The sequence below is a fragment of the Hyla sarda genome, chromosome 3 (genome assembly GCF_029499605.1).
Source record: "Hyla sarda isolate aHylSar1 chromosome 3, aHylSar1.hap1, whole genome shotgun sequence".
In the NCBI taxonomy this organism is placed as follows: domain Eukaryota; kingdom Metazoa; phylum Chordata; class Amphibia; order Anura; family Hylidae; genus Hyla; species Hyla sarda.
In genome coordinates this window covers 306,480,064-306,496,567 of record NC_079191.1, presented here as the reverse complement: position 1 = coordinate 306,496,567, position 16,504 = coordinate 306,480,064, and the positions used below count along the sequence as shown (strand labels likewise).

At 39.2% G+C, this 16,504-nt stretch overlaps 1 protein-coding gene and 1 long non-coding RNA gene across 3 annotated transcripts; one reads left to right on the top strand and one right to left on the bottom strand.

Moving 5' to 3' along the window:
- Positions 1-291: 291 nt before the first annotated feature.
- On the top strand, positions 292-10,674 carry LOC130362468 (uncharacterized). Its single transcript, XR_008891435.1, has 3 exons — positions 292-376; positions 2,778-2,856; positions 10,466-10,674. It is a non-coding gene; the product is annotated as an uncharacterized LOC130362468 (long non-coding RNA).
- A 102-nt stretch (positions 10,675-10,776) lies between these two features.
- On the bottom strand, positions 10,777-16,180 carry LOC130360772 (uncharacterized). 2 transcript variants are annotated; one of them, XM_056563341.1, is made up of 8 exons: positions 15,458-16,180; positions 14,355-14,410; positions 13,075-13,116; positions 12,938-12,994; positions 12,684-12,758; positions 12,382-12,598; positions 12,143-12,296; positions 10,777-11,639 (listed from the first exon to the last, which is right to left on the bottom strand). In XM_056563341.1, the coding sequence occupies exons 2-8, from the start codon at positions 14,400-14,402 to the stop codon at positions 11,111-11,113; spliced, it is 1,122 nt and encodes a 373-aa protein (XP_056419316.1). In that variant the 5' UTR covers positions 14,403-14,410; positions 15,458-16,180; the 3' UTR covers positions 10,777-11,110. The 2 variants fall into 2 exon arrangements, with proteins under 2 accessions (XP_056419316.1, XP_056419317.1); XM_056563342.1 differs by lacking the exon at positions 13,075-13,116.
- Positions 16,181-16,504: the final 324 nt, after the last annotated feature.

The window sequence follows — 16,504 nt, the reverse complement described above, 5'->3', positions numbered from 1 at the left end:
CCAGAGGGGGCCACGGCCCCCCCCCTACATCATGATTGCCCCCCCCCCTTGTGCCCCCCTAGCAGCAGTAGGTCACTAGCAGCTCTCATGGCCACCAGTAAGGGGCCCGAGCCCCCGCTGCACCCGCGCCCCCCGGAGCCATCTACTCCGGCATCCTTTTTTTAAATAAATCTTCAGCCTGCAGCCCTGTCACCACGCAGGGGCCGCGCTATGCAGACTGAGAAGAGCAGACAGGAAGCTCCTCCCCCTCTCTCACTCCCCTGTATGCTGCTGCTGGACCTTGTGGAGCAGGCTTGCTGTGTGTATACAGGCCCGGACACCACCAGTATGGAAGACTTACCTGCCCAGTGCCCACTGCTCATGCTGCCCTTTTAAAGTAAGTAACTTGCTTGGGGGAGAGGGGGAAAGTTGTAGGAGACAGTGGGAGGTTGTTCAGTGTTTCCAGGGGGCCTCCAGCTGTTGCAAAACTACAACTCCCAGCATTCCTTTGGCTTTATGAGCATACTGGGAGTTGTAGTTTTGCAACAGCTGGAGGCCCCCAGGTTGGGAAACACTGATCTATCTATCTATCAATCTATTATATATCTATCTCCTATCTATCTATCTATCTCATATCTATCCATCCATCCATCTATCCAGTGGCGTTGCGACCCGGGTGCGGGGGGTGCGGCCCGCACCGGGTGACACCAACCTAATGGGGTGACACCAAGATGCTCCGCAGCACCCCCCCTCCCCAGCTACACCGACACCCCCGTCAGTACCCGACCAGCTACACCGCCCCCCCCCCGGCATTCACCTGCGCTGTGCGCCCGTCAGCACCCCCCCTCCCCCCGCCCTTCATCGCCACTGTACGCCCGTCCGTCAGCTGCCCCCCCGTCACTCGCAGGGCGCCAGGAGAGAAGGATCGCTGCGCTGGATGGGTAAGTGTGTGTGTCTGTCTGTCGCTATCTCTGTATGTGTGTGACTGTCTGTGTGTGACTCTGTGTATGTGTGTATGTGACTGTGTGTGACTCTGTGTGTGTGTGTGTATGTGACTGTGTGTGTGTCTGTGTGTGTGTGTTGCAGGGGGACCCAGGAGCGCTACACCCCTGCCCACAATCATTTCTTGTATTGGAATTATGTAGGAGGCCTTCTGGTGTGCCAAGTATGCCTTATTTTCTGTGTGTGTGTGACTCTGTGTGTGTGTGACTCTGTGTGTGTGTGTGACTCTGTGTGTGTGTGTGACTGTGTGTTTGTGTGACTGTGTGACTGTGTGTGACTCTGTGTGACTGTGTGTGACTCTGTGTGTGTGTGACTCTGTGTGTGTGTGTGACTCTGTGTGTGTGACTCTGTGTGTGTGTGTGACTGTGACTCTGTGTGTGTGTCTGTCTGTGAGTGTGTGTGTCTCTTTGACTGTGTGTGTGTTTGTGTGTGTCTCTCTGTGTTGAATGTGTTTTTTTGTGTGTGTGTGTGTGTGGGGGGGGGGGGTTAAACAGCAATCTAATGTGGGGAGACTTTGACCCATTGTGGGGAACCTGCAAGGGAACCTGCGGCCTAATGTGGGGTAACTACTACCAAATGTGCGGAGTCTATGCTACCTAATGTGGGGATTCTATGCTACCTAATGTGGGGAGTCTATGCTACCTAATGTGGGGAAACTGCTACCTAATGTGAGGAATCTGTGCTACCAAATGTGGGGGGTCTATGCTACCTAATGTGGGGAATCTGTGCTACCTAATGTGGGGAAACTGCAACTTAATGTGGGGAATCTGTGCTACCTAATGTGGGGAAATTGCTACCTAATGTGGGGGAACACGTACCAAATGTGGGGAATCTATGCTGCCTAATGTGGGGAAAATATGCTACCTAATGTGGGGGAACTGCTGCCTACCTAAAGTGGGGTAACTGCTGCCTACCTAATGCTCCCCCCCTGGCAGTAGCACCCTCATCATCCACCAGCAACACCCCCCACCCCCAGCAGTAGCACCTCCATCAGCAGATCCTGATGGTGGATGATGGCGGTGCTCCTGCCGGGAGGATGATCCTGCGGATGGATGATGGGGGTGATACTGCCAGGGGGGATGGCCAGTTGCACCCTCATCATCCTCCAGCAACACCCCCCCAGTAGTAGCACCCCCATCATCCACTAGCAACACCACCAAAACCCCCCTCCCGTGGTAATAGCATCAGCTAACGGATGTTGAGGGGTGTTACTGCGGTTGTGGTATTATATTCAGAGGGTGCACTGTATGGCAACGTTATATTCAGAGGGCGCAGTTTGTGGTAGTATTATATTCAGAGGGTACAGTGGGTGGTAGTATTATATTCAGGGGTACAGTGTGTGGCGGTATTATATTCAAGGGTACAGTATGTGGTAGATTTATATTCAGAGGGTACAGTATGTGATGGTATTATATTCAGAATGTACAGTGTGTGGTAGTATATTCAGAGGGTACAGTGTGTGGCGGTATTATATTCAGGGGTACAGTATGTGGCAGACTTATATTCAGAGTGTACAGTATGTGTTGTTATTATATTCATAATGTACAGTGTGTGGTAGTATATTCAGAGGGTACAGTGTGTGGCGGTATTATATTCAGGGGTACAGTATGTGGCAGACTTATATTCAGAGTGTACAGTATGTGTTGTTATATTCAGAATGTACAGTGTGTGGTAGTATTATATTCAGTGGGTATGGTGTATGGAAGGTTTATAATCAAAGAGTGTAGTGTATAGTAGTATTATATTTAGAGGATACAGTGTCTGGCAGGTTTATAATAATACTTGTTTTCATATAGAGGATGAGAATGCGCTGACATAGTGAGGAGACGTCTGGGCGACACATTCTACAGACAGAAGTTTTAGCTGGACCAGGCGGTATGTACCATCTGAATTAGATAAAGGAAGACTATAGAGAAGACTTCACCTGTAGTCACTGATATAATTGTGTATTCTCCTCACTATAGAGAAGACGTCACCTGTAGTCACTGATATCATTGTACATTCTCCTCTCTATGTCCTATCAGAGCTGTAGTCGTTTGTCAGTTCTACAGTTATGGTGAGTGAAACTACAACTCCCAGCATAACCTCACCACTGCTCAAAGGGGTACTCTACTGGAAAACATTTTTTTTTATCAATTGGTGCTACAAAGTTAAACAGATTTGTAAATTACTTCTATTTAAAAATCTTAATCCTTCAAGTACTTATTAGCTGCTGTATAAGTGATTCACAGGAAGTTCTTTTCTTTTTTAATTTATTTGCTCTGTGCTGACACCTTTGTCCATGTCAAGAACTGTCCATAGTAGGAGCAAATCCCCATAGCAAACCTATCCTGCTCTGGACAGTTCCTGACATGGACAGAGGTGTCAGCAAATAGCACTGTGGTCAGACTGGAAAGAACTACACAACTTCCTGTGGAGCATACAGCAGCTGATAAGTACTGTAAGGATTAAGATTTTAAATAGAAGTAATTTAAAAATCTGTTTAACTTTCTGGCACCATTTGATATAAAAGTAAATGTTTTCCAGTGGAGTACCCCTTTAAGTAATTCTCGGAGCTGTATATTTAAATGGTGAAAACTTCTTTAACACTTTTCTATTCTGTGGCAACTGGTATATCTGATTATTATACTGGAATTTCTCACAATGCGCTACACCAGTGGGGTTCACAACAGGCTAAAAACTTACTGGGGGGAGGTATGGGGGTGACACCATTTTCTACCGCACCGGGTGACACCAACCCTAGCAACGCCACTGCATCTATCTATCTATATCCATCTATCTATCTATCCATCCATCCATCTATCTATATCCATCTATTTATGCATCTATCTATCTATCCATCCATCCTTCTATCTATATCCATCTATTTATGCATCTATCTATCTATCTTTCTCATATCTATCTATCTATCTATCCTCATATCTATCTCATATCTATCTATCTATCTATCTCATATCTATCTATCTATCTCATATCTATCTATCTCATATCTATCTATCTATCCATCTATCTATCTCATATCTATCCATCCATCCATCTATCTATATCCATCTATTTATGCATCTATCTATCTATCTATTTTTCTCCTATCTATCCTCATATCTATCTCATATCTATCTATCTATATATCTATCTATCTCATATCTATATCTATCTCATATCTATCTATCTATCTATCTATCTATCTCATATCTATCTATCTAACTCATATCTATCTATCTATCTCATATCTATCTATCTATCTCATATCTATCTATCTATCTCATATCTATCTATCTCATATCTATCTATCTATCTATCTAACTCAGATAGATGAGAGATAGATAGATAAATAAATAGATATGAGAGATAGATAGGTAGATGGATGATATATAGATAGATAGATACATAAATATATATATATAGATAGATAGATATGAGATAGATAGAAAGATAGATAAATAGATGATATATAGATAGAGAGATGATATATAGAAAGATACATAAATAGATGGATAGATAGATGATAGACAGATCGATAGATAGATGATAGATACATAGATATGATATAGATAAATAGATGATAGATAGATAGATAGATAGATAGATGATAGATAGATAGGAGATAGATGGATATGATATAGACAGATAGATAGATAGATAGATAGATAGATAGGAGATAGATAAGAGATAGATGGATATGATATAGATAAATGGATATGATATAGATAAATGTATATGATATAGATAGATAGATCAGTGTATCCCAACCAGGGGACCTCCAGCTGTTGCAAAACTACAACTCCCAGCATTCCTTTGGCTTTATGAGCATACTGGGAGTTGTAGTTTTGCAACAGGTGGAGGCCCCCCTAGTTGGGAAACACTGATCTATATCAATCATCTATCTATTATCTATCTATCTATCTATCCAAAAAAAAAAAAATAAATCAAGAGACCAGCAGCACACAGAAAAATTAGTGGAAAAAAGGTGGAGATTTATTGCATTATCCCAGTGTACAAACTCCTTGAGAACGGCAACGAGAGGTCGCTGCAACGTCGCTTCTTTTGTACACTGGGATAATGCAATAAATCTCCACCTTTTTTGCACTAATTTTTCTGTGTGCTGCTGGTCTCTTGCTTTTTTCTAGTACAAGTGAACCTCTCACCAAGGTCCACACCCAGCGTGCATCATTGCATTGGTTTTCTTAATTTTGTTGTGCTGCTCTTCTGGAGTTTTTTTTTTTTTTTTATCTATCTATCCATCTATCTCCTATCTACCTATCTATCTATCTCATATCTATCTATCTCATATCTATCTATCTATCTATCCATCTATTTATGTATCTTTCTATTTATCTATCTATCTCATATCTATCTCAGATAGATGAGAGATAGATGAAAGATAGATAGATATGAGAGATAGATAGATGATATATAGATATATAGATAGAAATGAGATAGATAGAAAGATAGATTAATAGATAGATAGATAGATAGATGATAGATAGATATGATATAGATAGATAGAAGATAGATGGATAGATAGATAATTGATATAGAGCAGTGTTTCCCAACCAGGGGGCCTCCAGCTGTTGCAAAACCACAACTCCCAGTATGCTCATAAAGCCAAAGACATGCTGGGAGTTGTCGTTTTGGAATAGCTAGAGGCCCCCTGGTTGGGATACACTGATCTATCTATCTCATATCTATCTATCTATCTATCTCATATCTATTATCTAGAGAAAAACAAGAGACCAGCAGCACACAGAAATAAGGTGCAAAAAAGGTGAAAAATTTATTGCATCATCCCAGTGTATAAAAGAAGCGACGTTTCAGCGACCTCTCGTCGCCGTTTTCAAGCTTGAAAACGGCGACGAGAGGTCGCTGAAACGTCGCTTCTTTTATACACTGGGATGATGCAATAAATTTTTCACCTTTTTTGCACCTTATTTCTGTGTGCTGCTGGTCTCTTGTTTTTCTCTAGTATATGTGAACCTCTCACCAGGGTACACACCCAGCGTGCACCATTATATTGTTTTTTCTGAAAATTGTTGTGCTGCTCTTCTGGAATTTTTTTATATCTATTATCTATCTATATATCATCTATCTATCTATCTACAAAACTAAAGATCCAGCGGCACTCCCAGATAAGGTGCAAAAACAAAGTGTTTTATTCCCCCATGTATGTGTGACGTATCGATAGCATCCCGCCATCTTCATCATACGTACAGTTGTACACTCTGTAGTCTCTGTGACATCACTGCGCTTCATAATAAACTGTGACATCACTGTGCTTCATAATAAACTGTGACATCACTGTGCTTCATAATAAACTGTGACATCACTGTGCTTCATAATAAACTGTGACATCACTGCGCTTCATAATAAACTGTGACATCACTGCGCTTCATAATAAACTGACATCACTGCGCTTCATAATAAACTGTGACATCACTGCGCTTCATAATAAACTGTGACATCACTGCGCTTCATAATAAACTGTGACATCACTGTGCTTCATAATAAACTGACATCACTGTGCATCATAATAAACTGTGACATCACTGTGCTTCATAATAAACTGTGACATCACTGTGCTTCATAATAAACTGTGACATCACTGTGCTTCATAATAAACTGTGACATCACTGTGCTTCATAATAAACTGACATCACTGTGCTTCATAATAAACTGTGACATCACTGTGCTTCATAATAAACTGTGACATCACTGTGCTTCATAATAAACTGTGACATCACTGTGCTTCATAATAAACTGTGACATCACTGTGCTTCATAATAAACTGTGACATCACTGCTTCATAATAAACTGTGACATCACTGTGCTTCATAATAAACTGTGACATCACTGTGCTTCATAATTAACTGTGACATCACTGTGCTTCATAATAAACTGTGACATCACTGTGCTTCATAATAAACTGTGACATCACTGTGCTTCATAATGAACTGTGACATCACTGTGCTTCATAATAAACTGTGACATCACTGTGCTTTATAATAAACTGTGACATCACTGTGCTTCATAATAAACTGACATCACTGTGCTTCATCCTGTAATTTGATGTCACTGTGTATAACAACCCTGTAGTGACATCACAGTTTATTATTCTTGAATGCTGACTTCACTGTGTATATTTTCCCGGTACAATGACATCACTGTATAGTTACCCTCTACTGTGACAACACTGCGTTTATTAACCCTGTAGTGGCAAAACTGTTTATTTTCCCTGTACAGAGACATTACTGTTTATATTAACTCGGAACTGTGATGTCACTGTGCATATTTACCCTGTATTGTCACTCGCAGTGCAAGGTAAATATGTACAGTGGCATAAGGGTATACAGGCTTAATATATACAGTGATGTCACAGTGCAGTGTAAGTATCAACAGTGATGTTGCAGTATAGAGATAACACACAGTGATGTTATAGTTCAAAGATAATATACACAGTGATGTCACAGTACAGGGATAATACACACAGTGATGTCACAGTACAGGGATAATACACACAGTGATGTCACAGTACAGGGATAATATACACAGTGATGTCACAGTACAGGGATAATATACACAGTGATGTCACAGTACAGGGATAATATACACAGTAATGTCACAGTACAGGGATAATACACAGTGATGTCACAGTACAGGGATAATACACAGTGATGTCACAGTACAGAGATAATACACACAGTGATGTCACACTACAGGGATAATACACAGTGATGTCACAGTACAGAGATAATACACACAGTGATGTCACAGTACAGAGATAATACACACAGTGATGTCACAGTACAGGGATAATACACAGTGATGTCACAGTACAGAGATAATACACACAGGGATGTCACAGTACAGGAATAATACACAATGATGTCACAGTACAGGAATAATACACAGTGATGTCACAGTACAGGAATAGGAATAATACACAGTGATGTCACAGTACAGGAATAATACACAGTGATGTCACAGTATAGGGATAATATACAGAGTGATGTCACAGTACAGGGATAATACACAGTGATGTCACAGTACAGGGATAATATACGCAGTGATGTCACAGTACAGGGATAATACACAGTGATGTCACAGTACAGGGATAATACACACAGTGATGTCACAGTACAGAGATAATACACACAGTGATGTCACAGTACAGAGATAATACACACAGTGATGTCACAGTACAGGGATAATACACAGTGATGTCACAGTGCAGAGATAATACACACAGTGATGTCACAGTACAGGGAGGGATAATATACACAGTGATGTCATAGTACAGGGATAATACACAGTGACGTCACAGTACAGGGATAATACACAGTGACGTCACAGTACAGGGATAATACACAGTGATGTGACAGTACAGAGATAATACACACAGTGATGTCACAGTACAGGGATAATACACAGTGATGTCACAGTACAGGGATAATACACAGTGATGTCACAGTACAGAGATAATACACACAGTGATGTCACACTACAGGGATAATACACAGTGATGTCACAGTACAGAGATAATACACACAGTGATGTCACAGTACAGAGATAATACACACAGTGATGTCACAGTACAGGAATAGGAATAATACACAGTGATGTCACAGTACAGGAATAATACACAGTGATGTCACAGTATAGGGATAATATACAGAGTGATGTCACAGTACAGGGATAATACACAGTGATGTCACAGTACAGGGATAATATACGCAGTGATGTCACAGTACAGGGATAATACACAGTGATGTCACAGTACAGGGATAATGCACACAGTGATGTCACAGTACAGAGATAATACACACAGTGATGTCACAGTACAGAGATAATACACACAGTGATGTCACAGTACAGGGATAATACACAGTGATGTCACAGTGCAGAGATAATACACACAGTGATGTCTATCTATATCATATCTATCTATCATCTATCTATCTATCATCTATTAATCTATCTTTCTATCTATCTCATATCTATCTATATATCTATATATCATCTATCTATCTATCTATCTCTCATATCTATCTCTCATCTATCTCTCATCTATCTGAGATAGATATGAGATAGATGAGAGATAGATAGAGCAGTGTGAGGTGAGTAGAAGCCTTGACAGAGGAATGGCTGTGGATATAGTGTTTCTGGATTTTGCCAAAGCGTTTGATACTGTCCCTCATAGACGTCTGACAGGTAAGTTAAGGTCTTTGGGTTTGGAAATTTTAGTTTGTAACTGGATTGAACACTGGCTCATGGATCGTACCCAGAGAGTGGTGGTCAATGATTCGTACTCTGATTGGTCCCCGGTTATTAGTGGTGTACCCCAAGGTTCAGTACTGGGCCCGCTGTTGTTTAATTTATTTATCAATGATATAGAGGATGGTATTAACAGCTCTGTTTCTATCTTTGCATATGACACCAAGCTTTGTAGCACGGTACAGTCTATAGAGGATGTGCATAAGTTACAAGATGACTTGGATAGACTAAGTGTCTGGGCATCCACTTGGCAAATGAGGTTCAATGTGGATAAATGTAAAGTTATGCATCTGGGTACTAATAAACTGCATGCATCGTATGTCTTAGGGGGGATTAAACTGGCAGAGTCACTGGTAGAGAAGGATCTGGGTGTACTTGTAGATCACAGACTACAGAATAGCATGCAATGTCAGGCTGCTGCTTCCAAAGCCGGCAGGATATTGTCATGTATCAAAAGAGGCATGGACTCAAGGGACAGGGACATAATACTCCCCCTTTATAAAGCATTGGTATGGCCTCACCTGGAATATGCTGTTCAGTTTTGGGCACTTGTCCATAAAAGGGACACTGCGGAGTTGGAAAGGGTGCAGAGACGCACGACTAAACTAATATGGGGCATGGAACATCTTAGCTATGAGGAGCGATTAAAGGAGTTACAATTGTTTAGTCTTGAGAAGAGACGTTTAAGGGGGGATATGATAAACGTATATAAGTATATTAATGGCCCATACAAAAAATATGGAGAAAAACTGTTCCAGGTTAAACCCCCCCAAAGGACGAGGGGGCACTCCCTCCGTCTGGAGAAGAAAAAGTTTAGTCTCAAGGGGCGACACGCCTTCTTTACCGTGAGGACTGTGAATTTATGGAACAGTCTACCTCAGGAACTGGTCACAGCAGGAACAATTAACAGCTTTAAAACAGGATTAGATACATTCATGGAACAAAATAACATTAATGCTTATGAAGAAATATAAAATTCCATCCCTTCCCCAATATCGCGCCACACCCCTACCCCTTAATTCCCTGGTTGAACTTGATGGACATATGTCTTTTTTCGACCGTACTAACTATGTAACTATGTAAGATGGCCCCAGATGACCTTTAAAATTGTAAGGCTATGTTCTGCATGTCATGTAATTTCTATATGTTGTGCCCATGATTTAAAAAATATATTCTTGTATGGTAAGAAAATAATATGTCCTAATTTTTTTTGCAGAACATTTAGAATTCGGTCTTTGGAATGCGGAGTCTTTTCTTGTGAAGATTATTATTGTTTTGTTGGAGTTACATTCAGAAATAATCAGCAAACTTTTTAAACAATTAAAGTATTTACTTTATAAAACTTTGCATGAAAACTGTTGCCAGTCTTTTTTTTTTTAAATAGAAAAAATAACCTATTTAAAGACATTTTTTTGGTGGAGTTTTTATATAGCCCTGTGCCCGGGCTGTTTAAAAAAAAACAAAAAAAACTTTAACTTTACCTTCCTACATTTCCACGTCTCCATTATGTGCCTCACATTCCGTCGCTGCAATCCTCTTCATGCTTCCTGAGGAAGGGAACATCACACTGCCGTCATCTTATCACTTGCAGCAGCGATGTTCCATCCCCGCCGGTTATTGGCAGAATACACTGTCATGTAAGGAGCTCTTGACAGAACATCGCTGTGGGCGGTGCTAAGCTGAGGGAAGTGTGGCGTACACGTCCCAAGGAAGCATGAAGAGGATCGCATCGACGTAGGAAGGTAAAAGTCAAAGTTTATTTTTACAGCGCCGGCACAGGGATATATTAAAAAAGCACACTACAGCTGTCCTTTAACATAAATATATAAAACTGGAAAAACAAAACTAATAGTCAACAAAGTTAAATTCTACGATATATTTGACCTTCTTCCTCAAATGTTTCCTGAGGCTGCTGGTATGGATATGAGGAAGAGTATGATTTTTTGCGGGATTGATGGACTGATGGTGAAGGGGGAGGGTAGATTGGTTTGGGCTGGGGATGAAGGCATTCGTAAGAGATTCTTAACACTCTAGATTTGAAATTGTTTAATTGTTCTTCGGACATTTTTTCCATTTCTGACACCAAACCCAATGCGAAGTCTCTATTTGGACTTGGAGTTGGCCCTGACACTAAACCTTCAACTCGGAGAAGCCGCAGATCCAATTGGAGGAGTTTATTAGTAAAGCTGTTTTCCAGCTTCTCTATAGCTTCAAGAAAAGCCTCCTGCCAATTGGAACTGTGGCTTCTTCGAGTTGAATGTCTTTCAGATATATGTCGCCTTAGATTTTCTACAGTTGATGAATGATGTCTTTCGATATCAACGTCTGTTCCCGCTTCTTGAATTTCTTTTGGTTGCTCTTGAATCTGAGGAGCAGTATTAGATGTAGTTCTGGAAAAAAAGGGAACAATAATCAGGTTTTAATAAAATTTAAATTATAAGTCCTGCTTTTGATCGATTTTCTATGAAGTGATTACTGAAACTTCCGAGATTGTTAAATTACTTCTTTTAAAAAATATATAAATTCTTCCAATAGTTATTAGCTTCTGAAGTTGAGTTGTTGTTTTCTGTCTAACTGCTCTATGATAATGTCACATCTGGGGAGCTATGCATGATGGGAAAGAAGATCATGCAGTTCCAATGTTGATTTTCTCCCATCATGCACTGTTCACAGGATGTGACATCAACATAGAGTAGTTAGCCCGAAAAAAACTACCCAACCTCAGAAACGAAAATATATTTGAAGGATTCTGAGTTTTTAATTGAAGTAATTTAAAAATCTGTAAAACTTTCTGGAGGCTGTTAATAGATATAAATTTAGTTTCCCTGGATTCTTTAATTACATAGCCCAATACTCCTTTCACATTTTTAAAATTAAAATTTAGTATACTTACCCTCTCATTTCCTGTACTCTGTCCAAGAAAGACAATCTTGTTGCATGCTTGTACTGGCTCTTCTTAGCACTGGAGCCACTTGGTAACTGGCAATCCCGTAAATATTTGAAATAGCTGTCTCTAACTGATCGCCATCTTTTCGCTATATTGTCCTCTGTGGGGAGATAAATGTAAAATGAAAATTATTTAAATTCTAAATACAATTTATCACAATAATAAGTGAAAAAATATAAACTTACTTATCACATTTCTCAGTGTAGTTCCATAAGATTCGAAGTCAGGGAAAATTGCCACGAAGATCTCATGCCATCTTCTCCGATTGTAGTTGTTGTCCGAATGTTTAGGATGTGTACGATCCCAGAGTGAGGGTCTCTCTTGAACCAGATCTATTACTTCCTCGCTCTGAAAATCAGTAGGATCCACCGCATATTCTAGATTTTTGGTTTTGCTTTTCGACTTAAAAAGAAAATGTTAAAAATTGAGAGAAAAATTACAAAAAATACAAATTTCAAAATTTTATCTACGATACACCTGCACTCACTTTTTTATCAGCTTTCTTTGAGGTAGCTTTCCTTTTTTTCCCTGATGTATTCTGACTCTGACTTTCACTCTGAGTCTAATTTTTAAATTAAAAAAAAAATTTAAAAACACTTTGCACTGTTTTGTTAAATTTTTTAACCACTCCGAAAAATTAAACATCTAAAAAGTTCTTAGGAATTTATTCAAAACTTTACTTTAATTTGGCATTAATCCAATAAAGAATGTTTACAATAGTGAATATGGTTGAAAATTTACCTGTGTGAAATCTATCTGGGTGTCCTGGTCTTCACCTGAATGAGCACTCATGGTAGGCTAGATAAAGAAGAAATATCAATTAGCACTCATAAGATAATATTAGCTTCACAAAAATTATTACTAAAAAAATGTATTACCGAAATTGGAGGACTGTGCTGCACAATTTCGGGACTTGGAGTCTGTCGTAAAAAAATAATATTTTTTTATGTTTTCAGAACTCTCTCTATTTTATGTGCAAAATTGAAAGCTTTATGATTTTTAGAAGGTGATGAGGAAAAAATGAAAATGCAAAAACGGAAAAACCCTGCGTCCTTAAGGAGTTAAAAAATAATAATAATTGATATAAACAAATCTTGCCCTACTATCTTTGTTTTTCTAGCTCTCTCTCTCACAAAAAAAATGATATAGAATAGATATATATATATATATATATATATATATACATTTTTTCAAATATATATATATTTAGATAGATATATTGATATAGATATATTGCAATATATTGAGATATATATAAATATATATATATATATTTCATTTGTTAATGTTACGCCGAGCGCTCCGGGTCCCTGCTCCTCCCCGAAGCGCTCGCAGTGTTTCTCTCCCTGCAGCGCCCCGGTCAGACCCGCTGACCGGGAGCGCTGCACTGACATGGCCGGCGGGGATGCGATTTGCATAGCGGGACGCGCCCACCCGCGAATCGCATCCCAGGTCACTTACCTGTCCCGGTCCCCGGCTGTCATGCTCTGGCGCGCGCGGCTCCGCTCTCTAGGGCGTGCGCGCGCCAGCTCTCTGACATTTAAAGGGCCAGTGCACCAATGATGGTGCCTGGCCCAATCATCCTGATTAGCTTGCACCTGTTCCATGCTCATATAACCTCACTTCCTCTGCACTTCCTTGCCGGATCTTGTTGCCTTAGTGCCTTGTGAAAGCTATTACTGTGTTACCCATACTGTGTTCCTGACCTCCTGCTATTTCCATATTGTCTACGAACCTTGCCGCCTGCCCCGACCTTCTGCTTCATCTGACCTTGCCTCTGTCTAGTCCTTCTGTCCCACGCCTTCTCAGCAGTCAGCGAGGTTGAGCCGTTGCCAGTGGATACGACCTGGTTGCTACCGCCGCAGCAAGACCATCCCGCTTTGCGGCGGGCACTGGTGAATACCAGTAGCTTCTTAGAACCGGTCCACCGGCACGGTCCACGCCAATCCCTCGCTGACACAGAGGATCCACTATCAGCTAGCCGAATCGTGACAGTTAATATATCTATATAGATATATATACATAAATATATATATTTATATAAATCTAGAAATATATCTAAATGTATCTAAAAATAAAAATGTAGATAAATTTGAATGATTAATAATTAATATATATTTAGAATTTCATCAACAATAAAAAATAAGGCAAAACCTACCCCAGAAATTTCGTCCTCAGAGGCATTAGAAAATGTTGGAGAATGCATTCTACAATCTGTTAAGATACATACATATATATATATATATATATATATCTATAAATATTTTAAAAAATACACATACATTTTAGTTTATATATATATATATATATATATATATATATATACAATTTAAAATATAATTCAAATTATAAACATCATTAATTGTGTATCTATATACACATGGTCATATATATATATATATATATATATATATATACATACATACACAGACATATGCACATATGTCCACATTTGTATACATGAAGTGGGCATGGTCATATATATATATATATATGTGTATATATATATATATATATATATATATATATATATATATATATACATACACAGTCATATGCACATATGTCCAGATTTGTATACATGAAGTGGGCCAAAAAATTAAAAAATATTCCTGATTAAAGCCTCAGGGAATAAAAAAAAAAAGACAAATAATAGCAGGATCATTTCATATAATGCAAAGAAAATTAATATATTTGGACATTATTCGAAATATCAAAACAAAATTGTTAAACATAAAAGTAAAAAATGAAATCAAATGAGGGGGCACTACAAGTGAAAGCATGCCTTGGAGAAGAAATATTTTTAATAAATGTATATCTGAGTGATTAAAAATGTATAAAAGGCTATTTTTTTTATAAAATTATAAGTTTAAAACTACAAGTGCAAGCATGCCCTATATGGATTTTTCACATGTGGGAAACATGCTGGCTGTACGGTTCTATAGTTATTACAGCATGCAGATTAAAAATTTAGCAATAAATAAAACAATAATACTTCACAGCACGAACAGTGAATCTGTTGAACATATTGGATTATTTGCTCAATGGAGATATTATGAAAAAAGTAGATTCTATATAAAAAAAATCTAAATAATAAAAAAGGTGCACTACAAGTGAATACAAGACTTTATAGCATGAATACAAGCAAAATATGGCAAAGCATAGTAATTTAAAAAAAAAATTAAAAAAATAAAATACTAACTTCAGTCATCGAATTAATCATGCATACATAATTAACATGATGGAGGAGGATTTACTAACCTGGTGTGCCAATATGGCTGCACTAGCCACAGCTGGGTGCACAAAGATGTCTCCTGTTCAACAGTCTGAAGAGAATGAGGTCTTGCTTGAGAAAGAAGTGGGTGAAGTTCTCCAGACACTCCCAGATAGAAGATTCTAGAAGCTGGTGGAACTTTTGGAGCCAACTGCGCATGTGCAGATTCGTAAACTGTATTTTGAAAACCGGATGTAACCGTAGGTGTATACGGTTGGATACGGTTCTCATAGACCACCATTATATAAAAAAGGGATACGGTTTAAACGCACTTCAAACCGTAGTAGACTACGGTTTGAAGAACGGGAAATAAACGCTTTTAACCGTAACAGATACAAAACGTATGCAACCGCATCATACGGTTAACATACGGTTTGCAATACAAAGTCAATGAGTACGGTTTGCCATACGGTTCTATACGGTTTTGATGCTCAAACCGCACACGGGAACTGGACTGCAAAAACGTGGTGTGAATGCACCCTTAATATTACATTACTGATATGTCTCCGAATAATTTATCTGTGTTTGGTCCCATGTTTTTGTTTTAATCAGGTGCACATGTGATGGGGACCTGTCCCTCCCCTTCCTGTGGGAATGGGGAAAATGCTCTGGAGTATATAAGGGTGCCTCATTTGAGGATCTACAGGCTATGAATAAGGATCGATAGATCAGAAACACGTCAGCCATGCTTGGGACCCCCCTCTGTTTGTGCAATATTTCATATTTATGATATGTTCACGGTTTGTCTGCCACCGTGAAGGCTTTTAAGGAAGGACCCTGAATAAAGACGGACGTTTTACTTCTACTTGCTGGCTTTTTTAGTATTTTATTTTAGTTTTATCCACTGTGCCAGGGATGAAAATTATTCCAAAAGAAACTAACTCAACTGTCTATGCTCCCTCGTTGCTCCAATATTGGTGTCCCGTTCTCTGTTCGCCGCCTTCTGCTTTTCCTGCAGGTCAGTGAATCACCGTGCGCTCAGTGTCATCATTGTTTCAGCACCAGTTTTACAAATCAGTGTGCCTCCAGTGTTA

Coding starts and splice junctions, on each gene's coding strand:
- LOC130360772 (XM_056563341.1), bottom strand. CDS start 14,402: ATGCATTCTCCAACATTTTCTAATGCCTCTGAGGACGAAATTTCTGGG. Junction 12,995..13,074: donor AGCACAGTCCTCCAATTTCG/GTAATACATTTT, acceptor TTCTTTATCTAG/CCTACCATGAGTGCTCATTC. Junction 12,599..12,683: donor CAAAGAAAGCTGATAAAAAA/GTGAGTGCAGGT, acceptor TTTCTTTTTAAG/TCGAAAAGCAAAACCAAAAA.